This window comes from Pristiophorus japonicus, chromosome 10 (genome assembly GCF_044704955.1).
Source record: "Pristiophorus japonicus isolate sPriJap1 chromosome 10, sPriJap1.hap1, whole genome shotgun sequence".
NCBI classification, from domain to species: Eukaryota; Metazoa; Chordata; class Chondrichthyes; family Pristiophoridae; genus Pristiophorus; species Pristiophorus japonicus.
In genome coordinates, this window is record NC_091986.1 from 187,291,176 (window position 1) to 187,309,663 (window position 18,488).

Here is an 18,488-nt window from a genome sequence, read left to right on the forward strand (position 1 = left end):
GGTGGGGGGGGTGGAGAGAGAGGGGTGGGGAGGGTGGAGAGAGAGGGGTGGGGAGGGTGGAGAGAGAGGGGTGGGGGGGTGGAGAGAGAGGGGTGGGGGGGGTGGAGAGAGAGGGGTGGGGGGGGTGGAGAGAGAGGGGTGGGGGGGGTGGAGAGAGAGGGGTGGGGGGGTGGAGAGAGAGGGGTGGGGGGGGTGGAGAGAGAGGGGTGGGGGGGTGGAGAGAGAGGGGTGGGGAGGGTGGAGAGAGAGGGGTGGGGAGGGTGGAGAGAGAGGGGTGGGGAGGGTGGAGAGAGAGGGGTGGGGAGGGTGGAGAGAGAGGGGTGGGGAGGGTGGAGAGAGAGGGGTGGGGAGGGTGGAGAGAGAGGGGTGGGGAGGGTGGAGAGAGAGGGGTGGGGAGGGTGGAGAGAGAGGGGTGGGGAGGGTGGAGAGAGAGGGGTGGGGAGGGTGGAGAGAGAGGGGTGGGGAGGGTGGAGAGAGAGGGGTGGGGAGGGTGGAGAGAGAGGGGTGGGGAGGGTGGAGAGAGAGGGGTGGGGAGGGTGGAGAGAGAGAGAGATGGGGAGGGTGGAGAGAGAGAGAGAGAGAGAGAGAGAGAGAGAGAGAGAGGTGTGGGGGGGGTGAGGAGAGAGAGAGAGGGGTGTGGGGGATTGAGGAGAGGTGGGGGGATGGGTGGGTGGGGAGAGAAGGAAGGTGAGGGGAGAGAGAGAAGGGAGGGGAGAGAGAGAAGGGAGGTGGAGAGAGAGAGAGAGGAGGTGGAGAGAGAGAGAGAGGAGGTGGGGGGAGAGAGAGGAGGTGGGGGGAGAGGAGGAGATCGAGAGAGATGGGGGGGAGGGGAGGAGAGAGACGTGGGTGGGGGAGAAAGAGAGAGAGAGAGACTGGGGGGTGGGGTGGGGGAGTGAGAGAGAAGGCGGGGTAGAGAGAGAGAGAGAGAGAAGGCGGGGTAGAGAGAGAGAGAGAGAGAGATGGGGGTGGGAGAAAGAGAGACATGCCGGGGTGGAGGTGGGGGGAAAGAGAGAGGCGGGGCGAGGGGGTGGATGCAGTCTCTTAATTGGCCAAGTCAAATATACTTCAAACAAAAATAGACACAGCCAGGGTTCTGACATGCAGCCTGAATAGCATTTTAGCTTTGCATTTACCCCATATTTATTTATCGGCAATTAATCTTTTCTGCCCTTCAAGAGGCACAGTTTCACTAAAAACAGAATAATATGCAGTGCATTATATGATATAATGCTCCTGTCATTATAAAACAGCATTTTCATCTGACTTACTATGAGCAGTGCCACAGGAGATTCACTAATATATTCAAAATGGCATGTTTAGTATCCATTTCTGAAGCATCATATCTTGCAATGCAAATTCCTGTACTCTTTGTAAGAAAATATAGAAAAATGCCAAAGGCATAGTCCCACCGCAATTGAAAATACAGGTTGAACTTCTCTTACCTGGGAATCCCTTGTCCGGAACCACTCCCGGGTGGTGCATGCGCAGAACGCAACTTGTCAAAATCCTACTCACCAATATAATCTTTCGCCTCAATCGGCTGCCTCCTCCTCATCTCCCAACTGGAACTCCTGCAGCCACAGTCCTCTGGCCGGCCGCTGCTCCCCACAGTACTCCCTCCGGGGGGTTAGGCTGACTCTTTGAGGCCTGCCACTCTTCTGGGCCCGCCGGCTCTTCAAGGCCCCCTGCACACTGATTGGCTGGCTGACTGACTGACCGTTGGTTCTGCCAATCAGCGCGCACACATAATTACCCCAGCAACAGCACTTAAAGGCGTAGTCCATCTAAACACGTGACCACCCCATATCCGGCAAAATCCGGCGCGCCGGATAAGGGAGGTTTCAACTTGTATCTTAATTGTCATAGGTGTTAGAGCATCTTGTTAGCTTTGATTGTCCTTGCCAATCAACCTTAAAGAAAAAAGAGCCAGGGTTTTGACCTGGTAAGTATTCTGAAAGACAAATAAAGCTAGAAATTTCTTGCTGGTTTTCTTTGATTCGATTGTCTGGTCTTCCAAGTTTGCAGACGACACTAAGCTGGGTGGCTGTGTGAGCTGTGAGGAGGATGCTAAGAGGCTGTAAGGTGACTTGGACAGGTTAGGTGAATGGGCAAATGCATAGCAGATGCAGTATAATGTGGATAAATGTGAGGTTATCCACTTTGGTGGCAAAAACATGACGGCAGAATAATATCTGAATGGCGGCAGATTAGGAAACGGGGCGGTGCAATGAGAACTGGGTGTCATGGTACATCAGTCATTGAAAGTTGGCATGCAGGTACAGCAGGCGGTGAAGAAGGCAAATGGCATGTTGACTTTCATAGCTAGGGGATTTGAGTACAGGAGCAGGGAGGTCTTAATGCAGTTGTGCAGGGCCTTGGTGAGGCCTCACCTGGAATATTGTGTTCAGTTTTGGTCTCCTAATCTGAGGAAGGACATTCTTGCTATTGAGGGAGTGCAGCAAAGGTTCACCAGACTGATTCCAGGGATGGCAGGACTGACGAATGAGGAGAGACTGGATTGACTGGGCCTGTATTCACTGGAGTTTAGAAGAATGAGAGGGGATCTCATAGAAACATATAAAATTCTGACGCGACTGGACAGGTTAAATGCAGGAAGAATGTTCCCGATGTTGGGGAAGTCCAGAACCAGGGGTCACAGTCTAACAGGTAAGCCATTTAGGACCGAGATGAGGAGAAACTTCTTCACTCAGAGAGTTGTTAACCTGTGAAATTCTCGACCACAGAGAGTTGTTGATGCCAGTTGTTTGGATATATTCAAGAGGGAGATAGATATGGCCCTGACGGCTAAAGGGATCAAGGGGTATGGAGAGAAAGCAGGAAAGGGATACTGAGGTGAATGATCAGCCATGATCTTATTGAATGGTGGTGCAGGCTCGAAGGGCCAAATGGCCTACTCCTGCTCCTATGTCTATGTTTCTATGTTTTTCCAGTCCATAGGAACTGACCCAGAGTTGATAGACTGTTGGAAAATGATCACCAATGCATCCACTACTTCTCGGGCCACTTCCTTAAGTACTCTGGGATGCAGACTATCAGGCCCTGGGGATTTATCGACCTTCAATCTCATCAATTTCCCTAACACAATTTCCCGTCTAATAAGGATTTCCTTCAGTTCCTCCATCTCGCTAGACCCTCTGTCCCCTAGTATTTCCGGAAGATTATTTGTGTCTTCGTGAAGACAGAACCAAAGTATTTGTTCAATTGGTCTGCCATTTCTTTGTTCCCATTATAAATTCACCTGAATCTGACTGCAAGGGACCTACGTTTGTCTTCACTAATCTTTTTCTCTTCACATATCTGTAGAAGCTTTTGCAGTCAATTTTTATGTTCCCAGCAAGCTTCCTCTCATACACTATTTCCCCCTCCTAATTAAACCCATTGTCGTCCTCTGCTGAATTCTAAATATCTCCCAGTCCTCAGGTTTGCTGCTTTTTCTGGCCAATTTATATGCCTCTTCCTTGGATTTACTATCCCTAATTTCGCTTGTTAACCATGGTTCAGCCACCTTCCCTGTTTTATTTTTACTCAAGACAGGAATGTAGAATTGTTGAAGTTCATCCATATGATCTTTAAATGTCTGCCATTGCCTATCTACCATCAACCCTTTCAGTATCATTCGCCAGTCTATTCTAGCCAATTCATGTCTCAAAGCATCGAAGTTACCTTTCCTTAAGTTCAGGACCCTAGTCTCTGAATTAACTGTGTCACTCTCCATTTTAATAAAGAATTCTACCATATTATGGTCACTCTTCCGCCAGGGGCCTCGCACAACAAGATTGCTCATTCGACCTTTCTCATTACACATCACCCAGTCTAGGATGGCCAGCTCTCTACTTGGTTTAAAGCACAAAAATAAGCATTCAATAACAAGTAAAAAAACACACGGAAGCTGAGAGGACCTGCACCTAGCACCAAGACTTAGAAAGCACAAAAAGTAATAAGCAATTGATGAACAAATAAAAAATAGAAGGAACCTTGCACCTAAAGTACCAAGGCCAAAGTAATAAGCAATCAATCAATCAATCAATCAATAACAAAAAATACATGTCCTACCAAAACATGGCCTGCTACGTTGATATAATTTGCAATTTCATGGGCAATTTAATCTACAATTGCAATAAAATCTAGAAAATTTGCCCTCGATCATGTACATGCCAGCATGCTGATAAAACGCCTTAATGACCAACCCTCAAGTACTTTGTAATATGTCAACATAATTTTAATTTTACTTACAAATGCAGATATTCTGGTAGCTAATCTGGCCACTGATGAGGGAGCCCATTCGGCCAGGGATAGGGGCGGTGTGCTTCGGGCCCTCCCACACACCCTGCAGAGCGCACACTCAGAGTCTGGGGGCGAGGAGCTTACTGCGCATGTGTGCGCACTCCAGCGCGCATGTGCAAAGATCCCGGCACTGTTTTCAGCGCCGGGACCTGGCTCCACCCTCGAATCCAGTTGCCACGCCACGCTATCATCGAGGAGAGATTTTTGGCGCCCTAATCGTTCCACAAAAGCGGCACACCTCTGGTGAGTGCGCTAGAAATATATACTGGCCAAATTTGGGCCCATAGAATCTGTTATCCTTCAAAAACATTGTGCCAGAAGATGATAATCAAAATCTTTACAGAATGTATTATTATTATTCTATTATTTCAGTGTATCCACCTTTAAACTGACCAGTGACAGTTAGACTCTGTATTGCCAATTTGGTAATAATTATCATGGTATTAAAATTAATTATTGGGTTTATTCCTCAAACTTACAAGTTCAGAATTTTAAATTTGCACTCTTGAAATGCTTTTTGAACTTTTTAAAACAATTGAATAATCCTCCAGTATGTAGTTTTCCCCTAGATCCTAATATGAATTCATTTTTATCATTATAACTTCTGTAATAAATAAGTTTCAACTAGGATGTTTCTACTTAATAGAAGCTATTTACTGCTTTGAAGCCATTATTAATCTTTTTGTCACCAGATGCTCCATTGGTCGCAACTGTTGGCTAAAATGTTAGATAATTTCTTTAAGTATCAATCGTAGTTATAGGGCTATTAGTGTCCATATAGTTTGCACAGCAGCCAGTGTTGTTGCAATCTGGTGACAAGTATCTTTATATTAATAGGTAGTTGCTCTTCATAATTGCCCACGTCCCTTATGTTTTTGTTGATAAATCTTGAAAATGTGTTGGTACTCATTGGAGATCATTCTATGATCAGACACAAGTTAATTGTAGCCTGGAAATTCATTTTAAATATTGCTGCGCCCTTTCCTATGAAGTGTTGCATTGAATAATGAATGGATTAAATAGATAATGCAAGGAGCATTTTTGAGAGTTGTCTTCAGGCACCAATGGAACTAAAATTCCAAGAATATTTGAAAAGGCATATTGCAATTTTAACAAAGAATCCATTGCTTCAGGTTCGCAGTTTTCTCTCGGGTTGAAATTTAAATTAGTTTTGTTTCCCCTTGAAGTGCCGACTCAGACTGGCAACTTCCAGTTATGTATTAGCCACAACATATTTGAACCTCTATGTAGAAGTGATGGAATATTTTAACTGCTTTTTGACCACATTTTAAGGAGGATGTAAGTTAAGGATATGCAAGTTATATTGTGCTACATAATAAAAATAATCATTTTCTATTTCTCTGTTACAAGTAACTCAATCATTCTGTGACATCCAAAATTGTGATCGTAATTATCAGTTATTAATGTTAACAAGGAAGTTCTTCTCTTCACATTGTGTTGCATCTAACATTCAGTGTTATCTTGTTTCTGTAGTGCATTGATCAGCTGACGAGGATTCAGGCTGAATTCCAGGAGACTGTGAAGGATCTGGCAAAGTCTAAAAAGAAGTATTTTGAGCTGGAACAGATGGCTCACGCAGCACGGGAAAAAGCAGATATAGAGTCCAAGTGTGTTTTGTACTTTCTTTTATATTAATGGGGATACTTTGCCATCTGCTATTTCAAGGCAAAATGTTTGCAGCATTTTGTTTGTCCCTCACATATTTATACTTTAATTACACAAGTAAACTTACTGAGGTGCATTTCTCATTCAGCACACATATATAAAACATGCTACCAACTCTGAAAATCTATCCTAGTTCATTGTCATGAGTGTACACGTGCCTCCTGGAAAACTGATGGTCTGAAAATCATTCTGTTTGAAGTTTGTTGAAATTTTAAAAATATTTGTGGAATTAGCAAAATGCTCCATACAACAACACTATGTTAGTAACACTGGCAGGATGTTTTACCTGAATACAGAATTGTAATCACAACAGCAAGCATTGTCATGAAAAGCCATCTAGCTTTGTTTTCGATTGGTTTCTGTCAGGAGAAGCAATACTGCAACAGATTTGAGATGAGTTGAAAAATATTGAGAAAAGCAAATGCAGACTGTCATGGAATTTTTATCTCCTGCATTTCAACTAATTCTGACTGCACTTTATATTAAAACAAAATTGTTGAAAACAGTATGTATATCTTGTGTCAGTGATCAGTTGTCAGTCAAATATATAATTAACTGTGAATAAAGTAAATGTGGCAAACAGCACCAATGAGAAAGCAGCAGAAAACAAAGTGATCAAGTCCCTTACAATCAAATGTCACTTGGAAGTAACATTAATAAGACAAACACAAAAATATTACACAATTCTGGAAACTTAGACACAGTTTAGGATATTTTGACCATTTTTCCGTAGAAAGGATTGGGGGGAAAATAAGTTACTTTAAATGTGTTTTAAAAGCATTAAGTTTTCCTGCAAGTAAAATGAGGTCTGAGACAGTAGATAGTTAAAGTACTGATATGCTAGCTTTGATGATGTTTCCCTATAGGCTGTAAATAATATGCAATTTGGTAGCTTATCTCCGTAGTTGGAAAAAGCATCTGACGCTCAGTGTTGGAAGTTTAAAAAAAATCTCTCTCTGATTATGAACAGTCAGGAATAAAACAGAATTACGACACTTAAAGGGCTGTCTAGTCTTTGCAACAAAGCAGCTACTGAGACAGAAAGGATTTCAAATAGGTAGGGGTAAAAAAACAATGCAGAGGAGTTACTCTGTTTAAATCTATCAATACAAGCCACTGAAGTAAGGTGACCTCACATTCATTATTTTTGTGTTAATACAGGGAGATTAATTGTATCAATTGAACTAAATTAATCTGGTTATACCTATTCTCTAAGTTCACCCTACTGTAGAACAAAACTACTTAACAATTCGAAACAAGTCTTGCCTCATCTACTGTGAACTCGGTCTATCTTCAAAGAAATTGAAGAAAGACTTGAGGAACCGGTCCAGGTTACAAGGGGCTGCTACTGCTACATTCCTGGATATCATACAAATAGATAGCGAGTAGTGTAAGTCAACTCCACTAAACACAAGAAGCTCAGATTACTTAAGAGAGCGTTTGATTTCACCGTATCCGAGAAGGGATCTGCAGCAGACCCAAATTGGTCAGACTTGCCCATAAAATTGATTATTTAATATTGGAAACGTCTAAGAATTTTCCATCTACACAGGTTTGGCCCTTTCAATCTGGAGCCTGTGACTTGTTTTGAGAATTTCACCGGGGCTTTAGGTGCTGGAGACTTGCAGGTGTGATGTATTCTGTGGGAGATGTTTTCAACCTGCAACTACAAAGCCAAGAGTGTATCACAACAACCCATGTCACATAACAACCAGACCAATAATTTATGAACAAGTATGAGTTGCGAGCTGTGATTTTAAAAGGGTATTTTATACAGTGTAAGCAACTAAATGAAATTTGTGGTAACTAGAACATTAGGCTTTTTGTGTCGCTGAGGGCTCTGCTATCTTGTAGATGGTACACACTGCAGCCATGGTGTGAAGGGGGTGAATGTTTAAGGCGGTGGATGGGGTACTAATCAAGCGGGCTGCTCTGCCCTGGATGGTGTCGAGCTTCTTAAGTTGGAGCTGCACTCATCCAGACAAGTGGGAGTATTCTGTCCCACTCCTGACTTGTGCCTTGTTGAAAGGCTTTGGGGAGTCAGGAGGTTAGTCACTCACTGCAGAATATCCAGCCTCCGACCTGCTCTTGTAGCCATAGTATTTATGTGGCTGGTCCAGTTAAGTTTTTGGTCAATGGTGGTCCCCAGGACGTTGATGGTGGGGGATTCGATGATTGTAATGCCATTGAATGGCAAGGGGCGGTAGTTAGACTTTTATCTTGTTGGAGATTGTCATTGGCTGGCACTTGTGTGGCGTGAATGTTACTTGCCACTGATCAGCCCCAGCCTGAATGTTATCCAGGTCTTGCTGCATGCGGGCATGGACTGCTTCATTATCTGAGGAGTTACGAATGGAATTGAACACTGTGCAATCATCAGTGGACATCCCACTTCAGACCTTATGATGGAGAGAAGGTCAATAATGAAGCAGCTGAAGATGGTTGGGCCTAGAACACTCCCTGAGGAACTCTTGCAGCAGTGTCCCGGAGCCAAGATGATTGGCCTCCAACAACCAAAACCATTTTCTTTTGTGCTAGGTATGTCTCCAACCAGTGGAGAGTTTTCTCCCTGATTCCCATTGACTTCAATATGTTCCTCCAACTCTGATGAGCACAAAGCTTTTTGAGGATGATAAGACAACAAAAAGTATGAAAAATGTAATCTGGAAACTCTCAAAACCCCTATGATCCACTAAGCTGCAGCTGAGTGCCCCTCGATATTCAGCTTCAGTAGCTCTCACCAATCCCACCAGGTTTTACTGGCGAGTTGGGCACTGGCTGAGACTTCAGCGCTTCTGAGTTAAAATTGCTTTGGGGATCCAGAAGCACAACTTTTACATTTCAATGAAGATCCCACCTGCTTCTGACAGTTGCCTCTCCCGCAACCAAAATCAGCAAGGTTAAAATGGCAATGGCCAGGAAATGTCACTTGAAGCACCCAACTACCATTTTAACCACCCACCCCATTCCAATCTGGCGAGCATGGTTAAAATCGGGCCTGTGTGTGGGGGGCCAGGTCCAATTTATATATAAATCATATAAATATATTATAAATAATGGCATTATCAATTGTCTAGACAAAAACAAATACTGTTTACAGTTAGCCAAAAAGCTAATGATTCCTACTTTGACATCTGATACTTGCCTAAACTGGGCATGTGCCAATTCTATAAAATAAAATCTTATGAATCAGGTGCACTGTCAAACCCAAGTTTTTCTTTATTTTTCAGGTCCAAACTTAGTCTGTTTCAGTCAAGAATAAGTTTACAGAAAGCAAGTGTAAAGGTGAGTTATGCAAGAATTTGAATTACTCTTTCCTTTTGATTTCAGCCTTGAGATTTTTGCAGTTTGTCCCAGTCTGCTTCATTTAGCCAAGTTGATCATGTCTAAAATGTTAAACAATTTATGTCAAGGCCATTCCTTAACCAGATGAGGCACACTTGTAACAAGGCGAGAACAATTTCCTTTCCTGCACTGAGGTAGAAGAATTAGTTTTGCCCTACCAAGAAGCCCTGAAGCATGAAGAAAATTTAAGTTGGAGAATTAAAACACAAGTCCACCTAAATACTTGAAATTGTGATCTCTGTATGGTGAATTAAGCATATTATTTAGGTACACTCAGCCTCTGAACATGTTATGTGGTAAAAGTTCTTTCGTGTGTAAATGTAAATGTGTGTGTGTGTGGGTGGAGGGGTGTGGGTGTGGAATTGTGTGAGGAGAAGATCGCGCTCAACTGTGCTTCCCCCTCCAACCATGTGCTAATTCAAATACGAACCTGGACAATGCGCTCTGCCAACTCTCAAGTTTAGGCTCATGTGTGACGAAGACTTGGGTGAGGTACTGGAGGTCTGGCAATGTCCATGAACTACATAAGTCACTGCTTTCAGGAATGGAAAAAAATGAAAACAAAATCGTAACTTTGTTGAAATATCACAGTAGTATAAATACATTATTGGAAAAATACATTCTTCCAAAGTAGTCGAAAGGTTCATCCCTGCACTTAGCAAATAATGAGCTCCTCGTTTCAGGTCAAGAATGGAGGAAAACTTTCACTGGTAGGAAGGGAAGTCAAATGTGTCTTGTGTCACTCACTTCAACAGTGACAGGGATCTGGAACCTGGGTACCTCTTCCCCCCCCCCCCCCCCCCCCCATGCCAGGTAGTGGCTCTTTATAAGTAAACATTTCGGTAAAAGGAATTCAAAGAAAACAAAATGTTATTTCCCATGGTCAGGCAGTAATTTGAGACTCAATGCTGAAATTGTTAAAACTACACTTTTCTATACTTTTTCTCTAATAATTGTTACAAGTTTTTTTTTATTTTTTTTAAGTACTTTTTATCCTCCAAGGGGTAAAATAACACCATGTAGTCGATTCTAGAGTGATGGGACACAGGTTTGAATTGCTAATCCGTTTTGTTGTGCTGTTTCAACTACCATCTCAATTCATCATGCTTGCTCTCTGAGCTCACTACCCTTCTATCCTCCCTTAATATCTCCCTTCATGTTAACATCCCAACCCATATTCATGGCAACCCTCTCCCTTGTCATCTCTCATGGCCTCACTACTCCCATCGTGTCAGTCGCAGATTAGAAACATAGAAACATAGAAAATAGGTGCAGGAGTAGGCCAGTCGGCCCTTTGAGCCTACATCACCATTCAATATGATAATGGCTGATGATGCAACTTCAGTACCCCATTCCTGCTTTCTCTCCATACCGCTTGATCCCTTTAGCCGTTAGGGCCACATCTAACTCCCTTTTGAATATATCTAACGAACTGGCCTCTACAACTTTCTGTGGTAGAGAATTCCACAGGTTCACAATTCTCTGAGTGAAGAAGTTTCTCCTCATCTCAGTCCTAAATGGCTTACCCCTTATCCTTAGACTGTGACCCCTAGTTCTGGACTTCCCCAACATCGGGAGCATTCTTCCTGCATCTAACCTGTCCAATCCCGTCAGAATTTTATATGTTTCTATGAGATCCCCTCTCATTCTTCTAAATTCCAGTGAATGGAAGCCTAGTCGACCTAGTGTTTCTTCATATTTCAGTCCTGCCGTCCCAGGAATCAGTCTGGTGAACCTTTGCTGCACTCCCTCAATAGCAAGAATGTCCTTCCTCAGACTAGGAGACAAAAGCTGTACACAATATTCAAGGTGTGGCCTCACCAAGGCCCTGTATAACCTGCAGTAAGACCTCCCTGCTCCTATACTCAAATCCTCTTGATATGAAGGCCAACATGCCATTTGCTTTCTTCACCGCCTGCTGTACCTGCATGCGAACTTTCAATGACTGATGTACCATGACACCCAGGTCTCCCTGAACCTCCCCTTTTCCTAATGTGTGACCATTCAGATAATCTGCCTTCCTGTTTTTGCCACCAAAGTGGATAACCTCATTTATCTACATTATACTGCACCTGCCATGCATTTGCCCACTCACCTAACCTGTCCAAGTCACCCTGCAGCCTCTTAGCATCCTCCTCACAGCTCACACTGACACCCAGCTTAGTGTCATCTGCAAACTTGCCGATATTACATTCAATCCCTTCGTCTAAATCAGTAATGTCTATTGTAAATAGCTGGGATCCCAGCACTGAACCTTGCGGTACCCCACTAGTCACTGCCTGCCATTCCAAAAAGGACCTATTTATTCCTACACTTTGCTTCCTGTCTGCCAACCAGTTCTCTATCCATGTCAATTCATTACCCCCAATACCATGTTCTTTAATTTTGCACACTAATCTCTTGTGTGGGACCTTGTCAAAAGCCTTTTGAAAGTCCAAATACATCACATCCACTGGTTCTCCCTTGTCCACTCTACTAGTACATCCTCAAAAAATTCTAGAAGGTTTGTCAAGCATAATTTCCCTTTCATAAATCCATGCTGACTTGGATCGATCCTGTTACTGCTTTCCAAATGAGCTGCTATTGCATCTTTAATAATTGATTCCAACATTTTCCCCACTACCGATGTCAGGCTAACCGGTCTATAATTCCCTGTTTTTTCTAACCACTTCCTCTTATCGCTATCCACCCCTACCTCCCCAACCCTATTTCCTTTTGTTCCACCCCAAAAAAAACACTCCCAACTCTCTCACAACTGCCCTTAATAAATCCCAACTGTCCAGCCTTTGACTCCCCATTCACCGCAACCTTTCTGCAGCTACCGATCTGCTCCACCACACCCTCACCACCACCTTTGATGCCCTAAGTCCCTATTATCCTCTCACCCTGGCCGTACCCTCTGGTACAGCCCTCATCTTCGCTCTCTCAAGTCCAAAGGAATCTGCCGTGAACTGATATGGGGGACAAATGGTTTAGCCATTCACCGCCAGATCTGGCTTGACCACATAAAGCATTATCGGGTCCTGCCCTCATCTGCTAAAACTGCTCACTGTTCCAGAATCATTCTGGAATGCATTGATAAACCACGGCTTATATTCTCTACTGCTGGCCATCATCTTAAACCCCTCTTCCCCCGTCTCCTCCACCCTCACCTCTGACAACAAATGTGAGGAGCTCATGGACTTCTTTGTCTCTAAGATTGAGACCATCCATTCAGCTACCTCTGCCACTTCCCTTTCTTCCCCTAGCCTACCGGGCCAAACTTCCTCTAAGTTTTCCCCATGCTGTACCCCTGAACTCGCATCTTTCTCCAGTTTCTCTCCGATCTCCACTCATGACCTCTCCACGCTCGTCTTGTCCATGAGATCCACTTGCTTCTCCCTCGACCCTATTCCCACCAAATTGCTGACCACACAACTTCCTTTTCTGGCTCCCATGTTAGCTGACATTGTTAATGGTGTTCTCCCCTCGGTTACTGTCCCCTTCTCTCTCAAATCTGCCATCATCACTCTTTTTATAAAAAAAAAACAACCCTTGACCCCTCTGTCCTTGCTAACTACCGGCCCATCTCCAACCTCCCTTTCCTCTCCAAAGTACTTGAACATGTTGTCACCTCACAAATCCATGCCCATCTTTCCCACAACTCCATGTTTGAATCCTTCCAATCAGGTGTATGCCCCGCCACAATACTGAAATGGCTCTCCTCCAAGTCATAAATGACATCCTTTGGGACTGTGACAAAGGTATACTATCCCTCCTTGTCCTTCTCGACTTATCTGTCGCCTTTGACATGGCTGACCACTCCATCCTCCTCCAATGCCTCTCCACCATCATCCAGCTAGGTGGGACTGCACTCACCTGGTTCCATTCTTCTCTATCTAATCCTAGCCAGAGAATCACCTGTAACGGCTTCTCTTCCCGCTCCAGCATTGTTACCTCCTAGTGTCCTCCAAGGTTCTATCCTTGGTTCCCTCCTATTTCGCATCTACATGCTGCCTCTTGGCAAAATCATCCAAAAACACAGCATCAGTTTCGCCAGTACACTGACGACACCCAGCACCATCTCACACCGCTTCTCTCAACCCCTCCACAGTCCCTAAATTGTCAGACTGCTTGTCCGACATCTAGTACTTGATGAGTATGAATTTTTTCCCATTAAATATTGGGACGACCGAAGCCATTGTGTTCAGTCCCCGCCACAAACTATTCCCTAGCCACTGATACCATCCCTCTCCCCAACTTCTGTATGAGGCTGAACCAGACTGTTCGCAACTTTGTGTCATATTTGACCCTGAAATGACCTTCCGACCACATATCCTTGGCATAACTAAGATTGCCTATTTCCACCTCCATGATATCACCCATTGGGTGGCAGTGTGAGCTGTGAGGAGGATGCTATGAGGCTGCAGAGTGACTTGGATAGGTTAGATGAGTGGGCAAATGCATGGCAGATGAAGTATAATGTGGATAAATGTGAGGTTATCCACTTTGGTGGTAAAAATAGAGACACAGATTATTATTTGAATGGTGACAGATTAGGAAAAGGGGAGGTGCAACGAGACCTGGGTGTCATGATACATCAGTCATTGAAGGTTGGCATGCAGGTACAGCAGGCGGTTAAGAAAGCAAATGGCATGATGGCCTTCATAGCGAGGGAATTTGAGTAGAAGGGCAGGGAGGTGTTACTACAGTTGTACAGTGCCTTGGTGAGGCCACACCTGGAGTATTGTGTACAGTTTTGATCTCCTAACTTGAGGAAGGACATTCTTGCTATTGAGGGAGTGCAGCGAAGGTTCACCAGACTGATTCCCGGGATGGTGGGACTGACATATCAAGAAAGACTGGATCAACTGGGCTTGTATTCACTGGAGTCCAGAAGAATGAGAGGGGACCTCATAGAAACGTTTAAAATTCTGACGGGTTTAGAAGGTTAGATGCAGGAAGAATGTTGGGGAAGTCCAGAACCAGGGGTCACAGTCTAAGGATAAGGGGTAAGCCATTTAGGACCGAGATGAGGAGAAACTTCTTCACCGAGTGTGGTGAACCTGTGGAATTCTCCAAAGTTGTTGAGGCCAATTTACTAAATATATTCAAAAAGGAGTTAGATGTAGTCCTTACTACTCGGGGATCAAGGGGTATGGCGAGAAAGCAGGAATGGGGTACTGAAGTTGCATGTTCAGCCATGAACTCATTGAATGGCGGTGCAGGCTTGAAGGGCCGAATGGCCTACTCCTGCACCTATTTTCTATGTTTCTATGTTTCTATCTCCGCCCTTGCCTCAGCTCATCGTTGCTGAAACCCTCATCCATGCATTTGTTAGCTTTGGACTTGACTATTCCCATGCACTCCTGGCTGGCCTCCCATGTCCTAACTCACACCAAGTCCCGTTCACCCTCTGTGTTCGCTGACCTACCTGATTAAGCAACGCTTCGATTTCAAAATTCTCATCCTTGTTTTCAAATCCCTACATGGTCTCGCCCCTCCCTATCTCTAATCTCCTCCAGCCCCACAACCCCGAGATATCTGCACTCTTCTAATTCTGTCGAGCATCCCTGATTATAATCGTCCAGCCATTGGTGGCTTGTCTTCTTTTGCCTAGGCCGGAAACTCTGGAAATCCCTCTCTAAAAACCTCTGCCTCTCTAAGTGCCACACTCTCCTCCTTTTAAGATGCTCTTTAAAACCTACCTCTTTGAACAAGTTTTTGGTCATCTGCCCTAATTTTTCCTTGTGTGGCTCGGTGTCAAATCAAATTTTTGTCTTATAATATCCCTGTGAAGCACCTTAGCACATTTTACTACGTTAAAGGCGCTATATAATACAATAATATAAATACAGATTGTTGCTGTCGGGATATAAGCAGAAACGGGCACTTCACATGAGCAAGAGGGGACATTTTGAGCAAAAGGCAAACCATAACCATTTCTGTACCTCTTCTATGTTTAACCATCCGTGGCTAACTAAGGAAACAAGGGATGGTATCAAATTGAAAACTAGGGCATACAATGTGGCCAAGACTAGTGGGAGGCCAGAGGATTGAGAAACTTTTAAGAGCCAACAAAGAACGACTAAAAAAAATGATAGAGGGGGAAGATAGATTATGAAAGTAAACTAGCATGAAATATAAAAACAGATAGTAAGAGTTTCTACAGGTACATAAAAAGGAAAAGAGTGGCTAAAGTAAATGTTGGTCCCCTAGAAGATGAGACTGAGGAATTAATAATGGAGAACAGGGAAATGACAGACATTGAACAAATATTTTGTATCAGTCTTCATGGTAGAAGACATTAAAAACATCCCAATAGTGGATAATCAAGGGGCTATAGGGAGGGAGGAATTGAATACAATCACTAACACTAATGAAGTAGTACTCGGTAAAATAATGGGACTGAAGGCAGACAAGTCCCCTGGACCTGATGGCTTACATCCTAGGGTCTTGAAAGAAGTGGCTGCAGAGATAGTGGATGTATTGGTTGTAATGTACAAAAATTCCCTCTATTCTGGGGCGATCCCAGCAGATTGGAAAACTGCAATTGTAACGCACCCAAGTTAAAAAGGAGGCAAACAAAAAGCAGGAAACTATAAACCAGTTAGCCTAACCTCTGGCATTGGAAAAATGCTGGAGTCCATTATTAAGGAAGCAGTAGTGGGACATTTGGAATAGCATAATTCAATCAAGCAGAGTCAGCATGGTTTTATGAAAGGGAAATCATGTTTGACAAATTTGCTGAAGTTCTTTGAGGATGTAATGAGCAGGGTGGATAAGGGGGCACCAGTGGATGTGGTGTATTTGGATTTCCAGAAGCCACGTAAAAGGTTACTGCACAAGATAAAAGTTCACTGAGTTGGGGATAATATATTAGCATGGATAGAGAATTGGCTAACTAATAGAAACCAGAGAGTCGGGATAAATGGGTCATATTCTGATTGGCAAACAGTAACTAGTGGGGTGCCACAGGGATCGGTGCTGGGTCATCCAACTATTTACAATCTATATTAATGACTTGGATGAAGGGACTGAGTGTAATGTAGCCAAGTTTGCTGATGGTTACATAGGTAGGTGGAAAATTGTGAAGAGGACACAAAAAATCTGCAAAGGGATATAGACAGGCTAAGTGAGTGGACAAAAATTTGGCAGATGGATTATAATGTGGGAAAATGTGAGGTTATCCACTTTGGCAGAAAAAATAGAAAAGCAAATTATAATGTAAATGGTGAACAATTCCAAAGTACTGTAGTACAGAGCGATCTGGGGGTCCCTGTGCTTGAAACACGAAGTTAGTATGCAGGTACAACAAGTAATCAGGAAGGCAAATGAAATGTTGGCCTTTATTACAAGGGGGATATAGTATAAAAGCAGAGAAGTCCTGCTACAACTGTACAGGGTATTAGTGAGGCCATACCTGGAGTACTGCGTCTGTTTTGGTCTCCATATTTAAGGAAGGATATACTTCCATTGAAGGCTGTTCAGAGAACGTTCACTAGGTTGATTCTGGAGATGAGGTGGTTGAGTAGGTTGGGCCTATACTCATTGGAGTTCAGAAGAATGAGAGGTGCTCTTATCGAAACATACAAGATAAAGAGGGGGCTTGACAAGGTGGATGCAAGAGAAGATATTTCCACTCGTAAGGGAAACTAAAACTAGGGGATATAGTCTCAGAATAAGGGGCCGCCCATTTAAAACTGAGATGAGGAGGAATTTCTTCTCTCAGAAGATTGTAAATCTATGGAATTCTGGTCATTGAATATATTTAAGGTGGAGATGGACAGATATTTTGAGCGATAAGGGAATAAAGGGTTATGGGGCCCGGGCAGGGAAGTGGAGCTGAGTCCATGATCAGATCAGCCATGATCATATTAAATGGCAAAGCAGGCTCGAGGGGCCAGGTGGCCTACTCCTGCTCCTATTTCTTATGTTCTTAAAGTATATCCTTGTACTATATAACTACAAGACAAAACCTAATAACAACCTTTAAGAAACAAATTGGGAAAATTTTGTAAGCCTATTTGACCTCCAGTATCACGTTTTGTTTTAATTCCAGTTAAAAGCACGACGCAGTGAGTGCAATACAAAAGCTAACCATGCTCGAAATGACTATCTTCTTACACTGGCAGCTGCAAATGCACATCAAGACCGCTATTATCAAATCGACCTGGTAAACATGATGACGGTAAGCAAACTTTTCAATGCTTGTGTGTTTGTGATTCGGAAGTCTACTGTAATATACAATCTCGAATCCCTGCCTTTAAATGACAGCAATTTTTGTTCCTGGAGTCTGACTCGTAAGTCCTTTTGGATGTAGTATGTCGTGCATGATGTGCATTACAAATATTGCATTGACTGGAATTGATGCATTAAAGTAGTCGGGCACTGAAACCTTAATAAAATATGTCCTCAGCCACAACATGTACTTCTAGGACTTCCTGAACAGCAAAGAGAGGAAGCACCTTCTTAAATCCTGACCTTCTTTTCAAATCAAATCCTTTAAATTTCTTTCATGAGTAATGTCATTGGTGAAATACTTGTGTACCAACTCGTGTAGTGATTTGAGCATCAAATGAAAGATGTAGTTTTGATTTAGTTTTTTTTTGTTTTTCAAATATTTTCAAAAGGGCAACTTATCTTCCATCTTCCCCAAACCAATCACCAAAACACTGAATCTTTTTCTCCAGAATCTCTCTCAATTTTGGGGACAAACTGAACCTGTAGCATGCCTGTAGTAGACATTCAGTGATTGGTTCAGGTCTATTTTGAGGTCAGGCACCACATTGAGTTTTGTATTCTTAAAGTACAGTGTATGTATTATTGCAGTAATTTTGGTCATTGGTTCATGTTTACTATATTAAAACTTGAACAGATCAAATTTTAGAAAAAGTTAGTCCTTTTTTCAGTAGCTATTATAGTTCCTTCCCATTCATCTTTCCACCTCAGATATCGTGTCCATTCTGACCTCTGCTATGCTCCTCTGCCTCTCTTCAAAGTAATCTCATCCTGAGTACTCTGACTCTCCTTACAGCCTAATCTTGCGTGCAGTCGTCAGCTGCTGGACAGGCCTGATCTGATCCTAACCTTCCTGGTGCAACCAACTCTGCAGTTTGGTGGAAAGTAAACATTAAATGGCCATTTAATACAATTGAAATAGTGCCATTGTT

At 43.3% G+C, this 18,488-nt stretch overlaps 1 protein-coding gene across 1 annotated transcript in view; it reads left to right on the forward strand.

Moving 5' to 3' along the window:
* LOC139274656 (F-BAR and double SH3 domains protein 2-like) overlaps window positions 1–18,488 on the forward strand; it is a 270,480-nt gene that overhangs the window by 133,346 nt on the left and 118,646 nt on the right. The window contains exons 4-6 of the mRNA XM_070891334.1: window positions 5,800–5,933; window positions 9,222–9,276; window positions 17,378–17,506. Of these exons, the coding sequence (XP_070747435.1) occupies window positions 5,800–5,933; window positions 9,222–9,276; window positions 17,378–17,506 (318 nt within the window). The remainder of the gene's footprint in view (window positions 1–5,799; window positions 5,934–9,221; window positions 9,277–17,377; window positions 17,507–18,488) is intronic.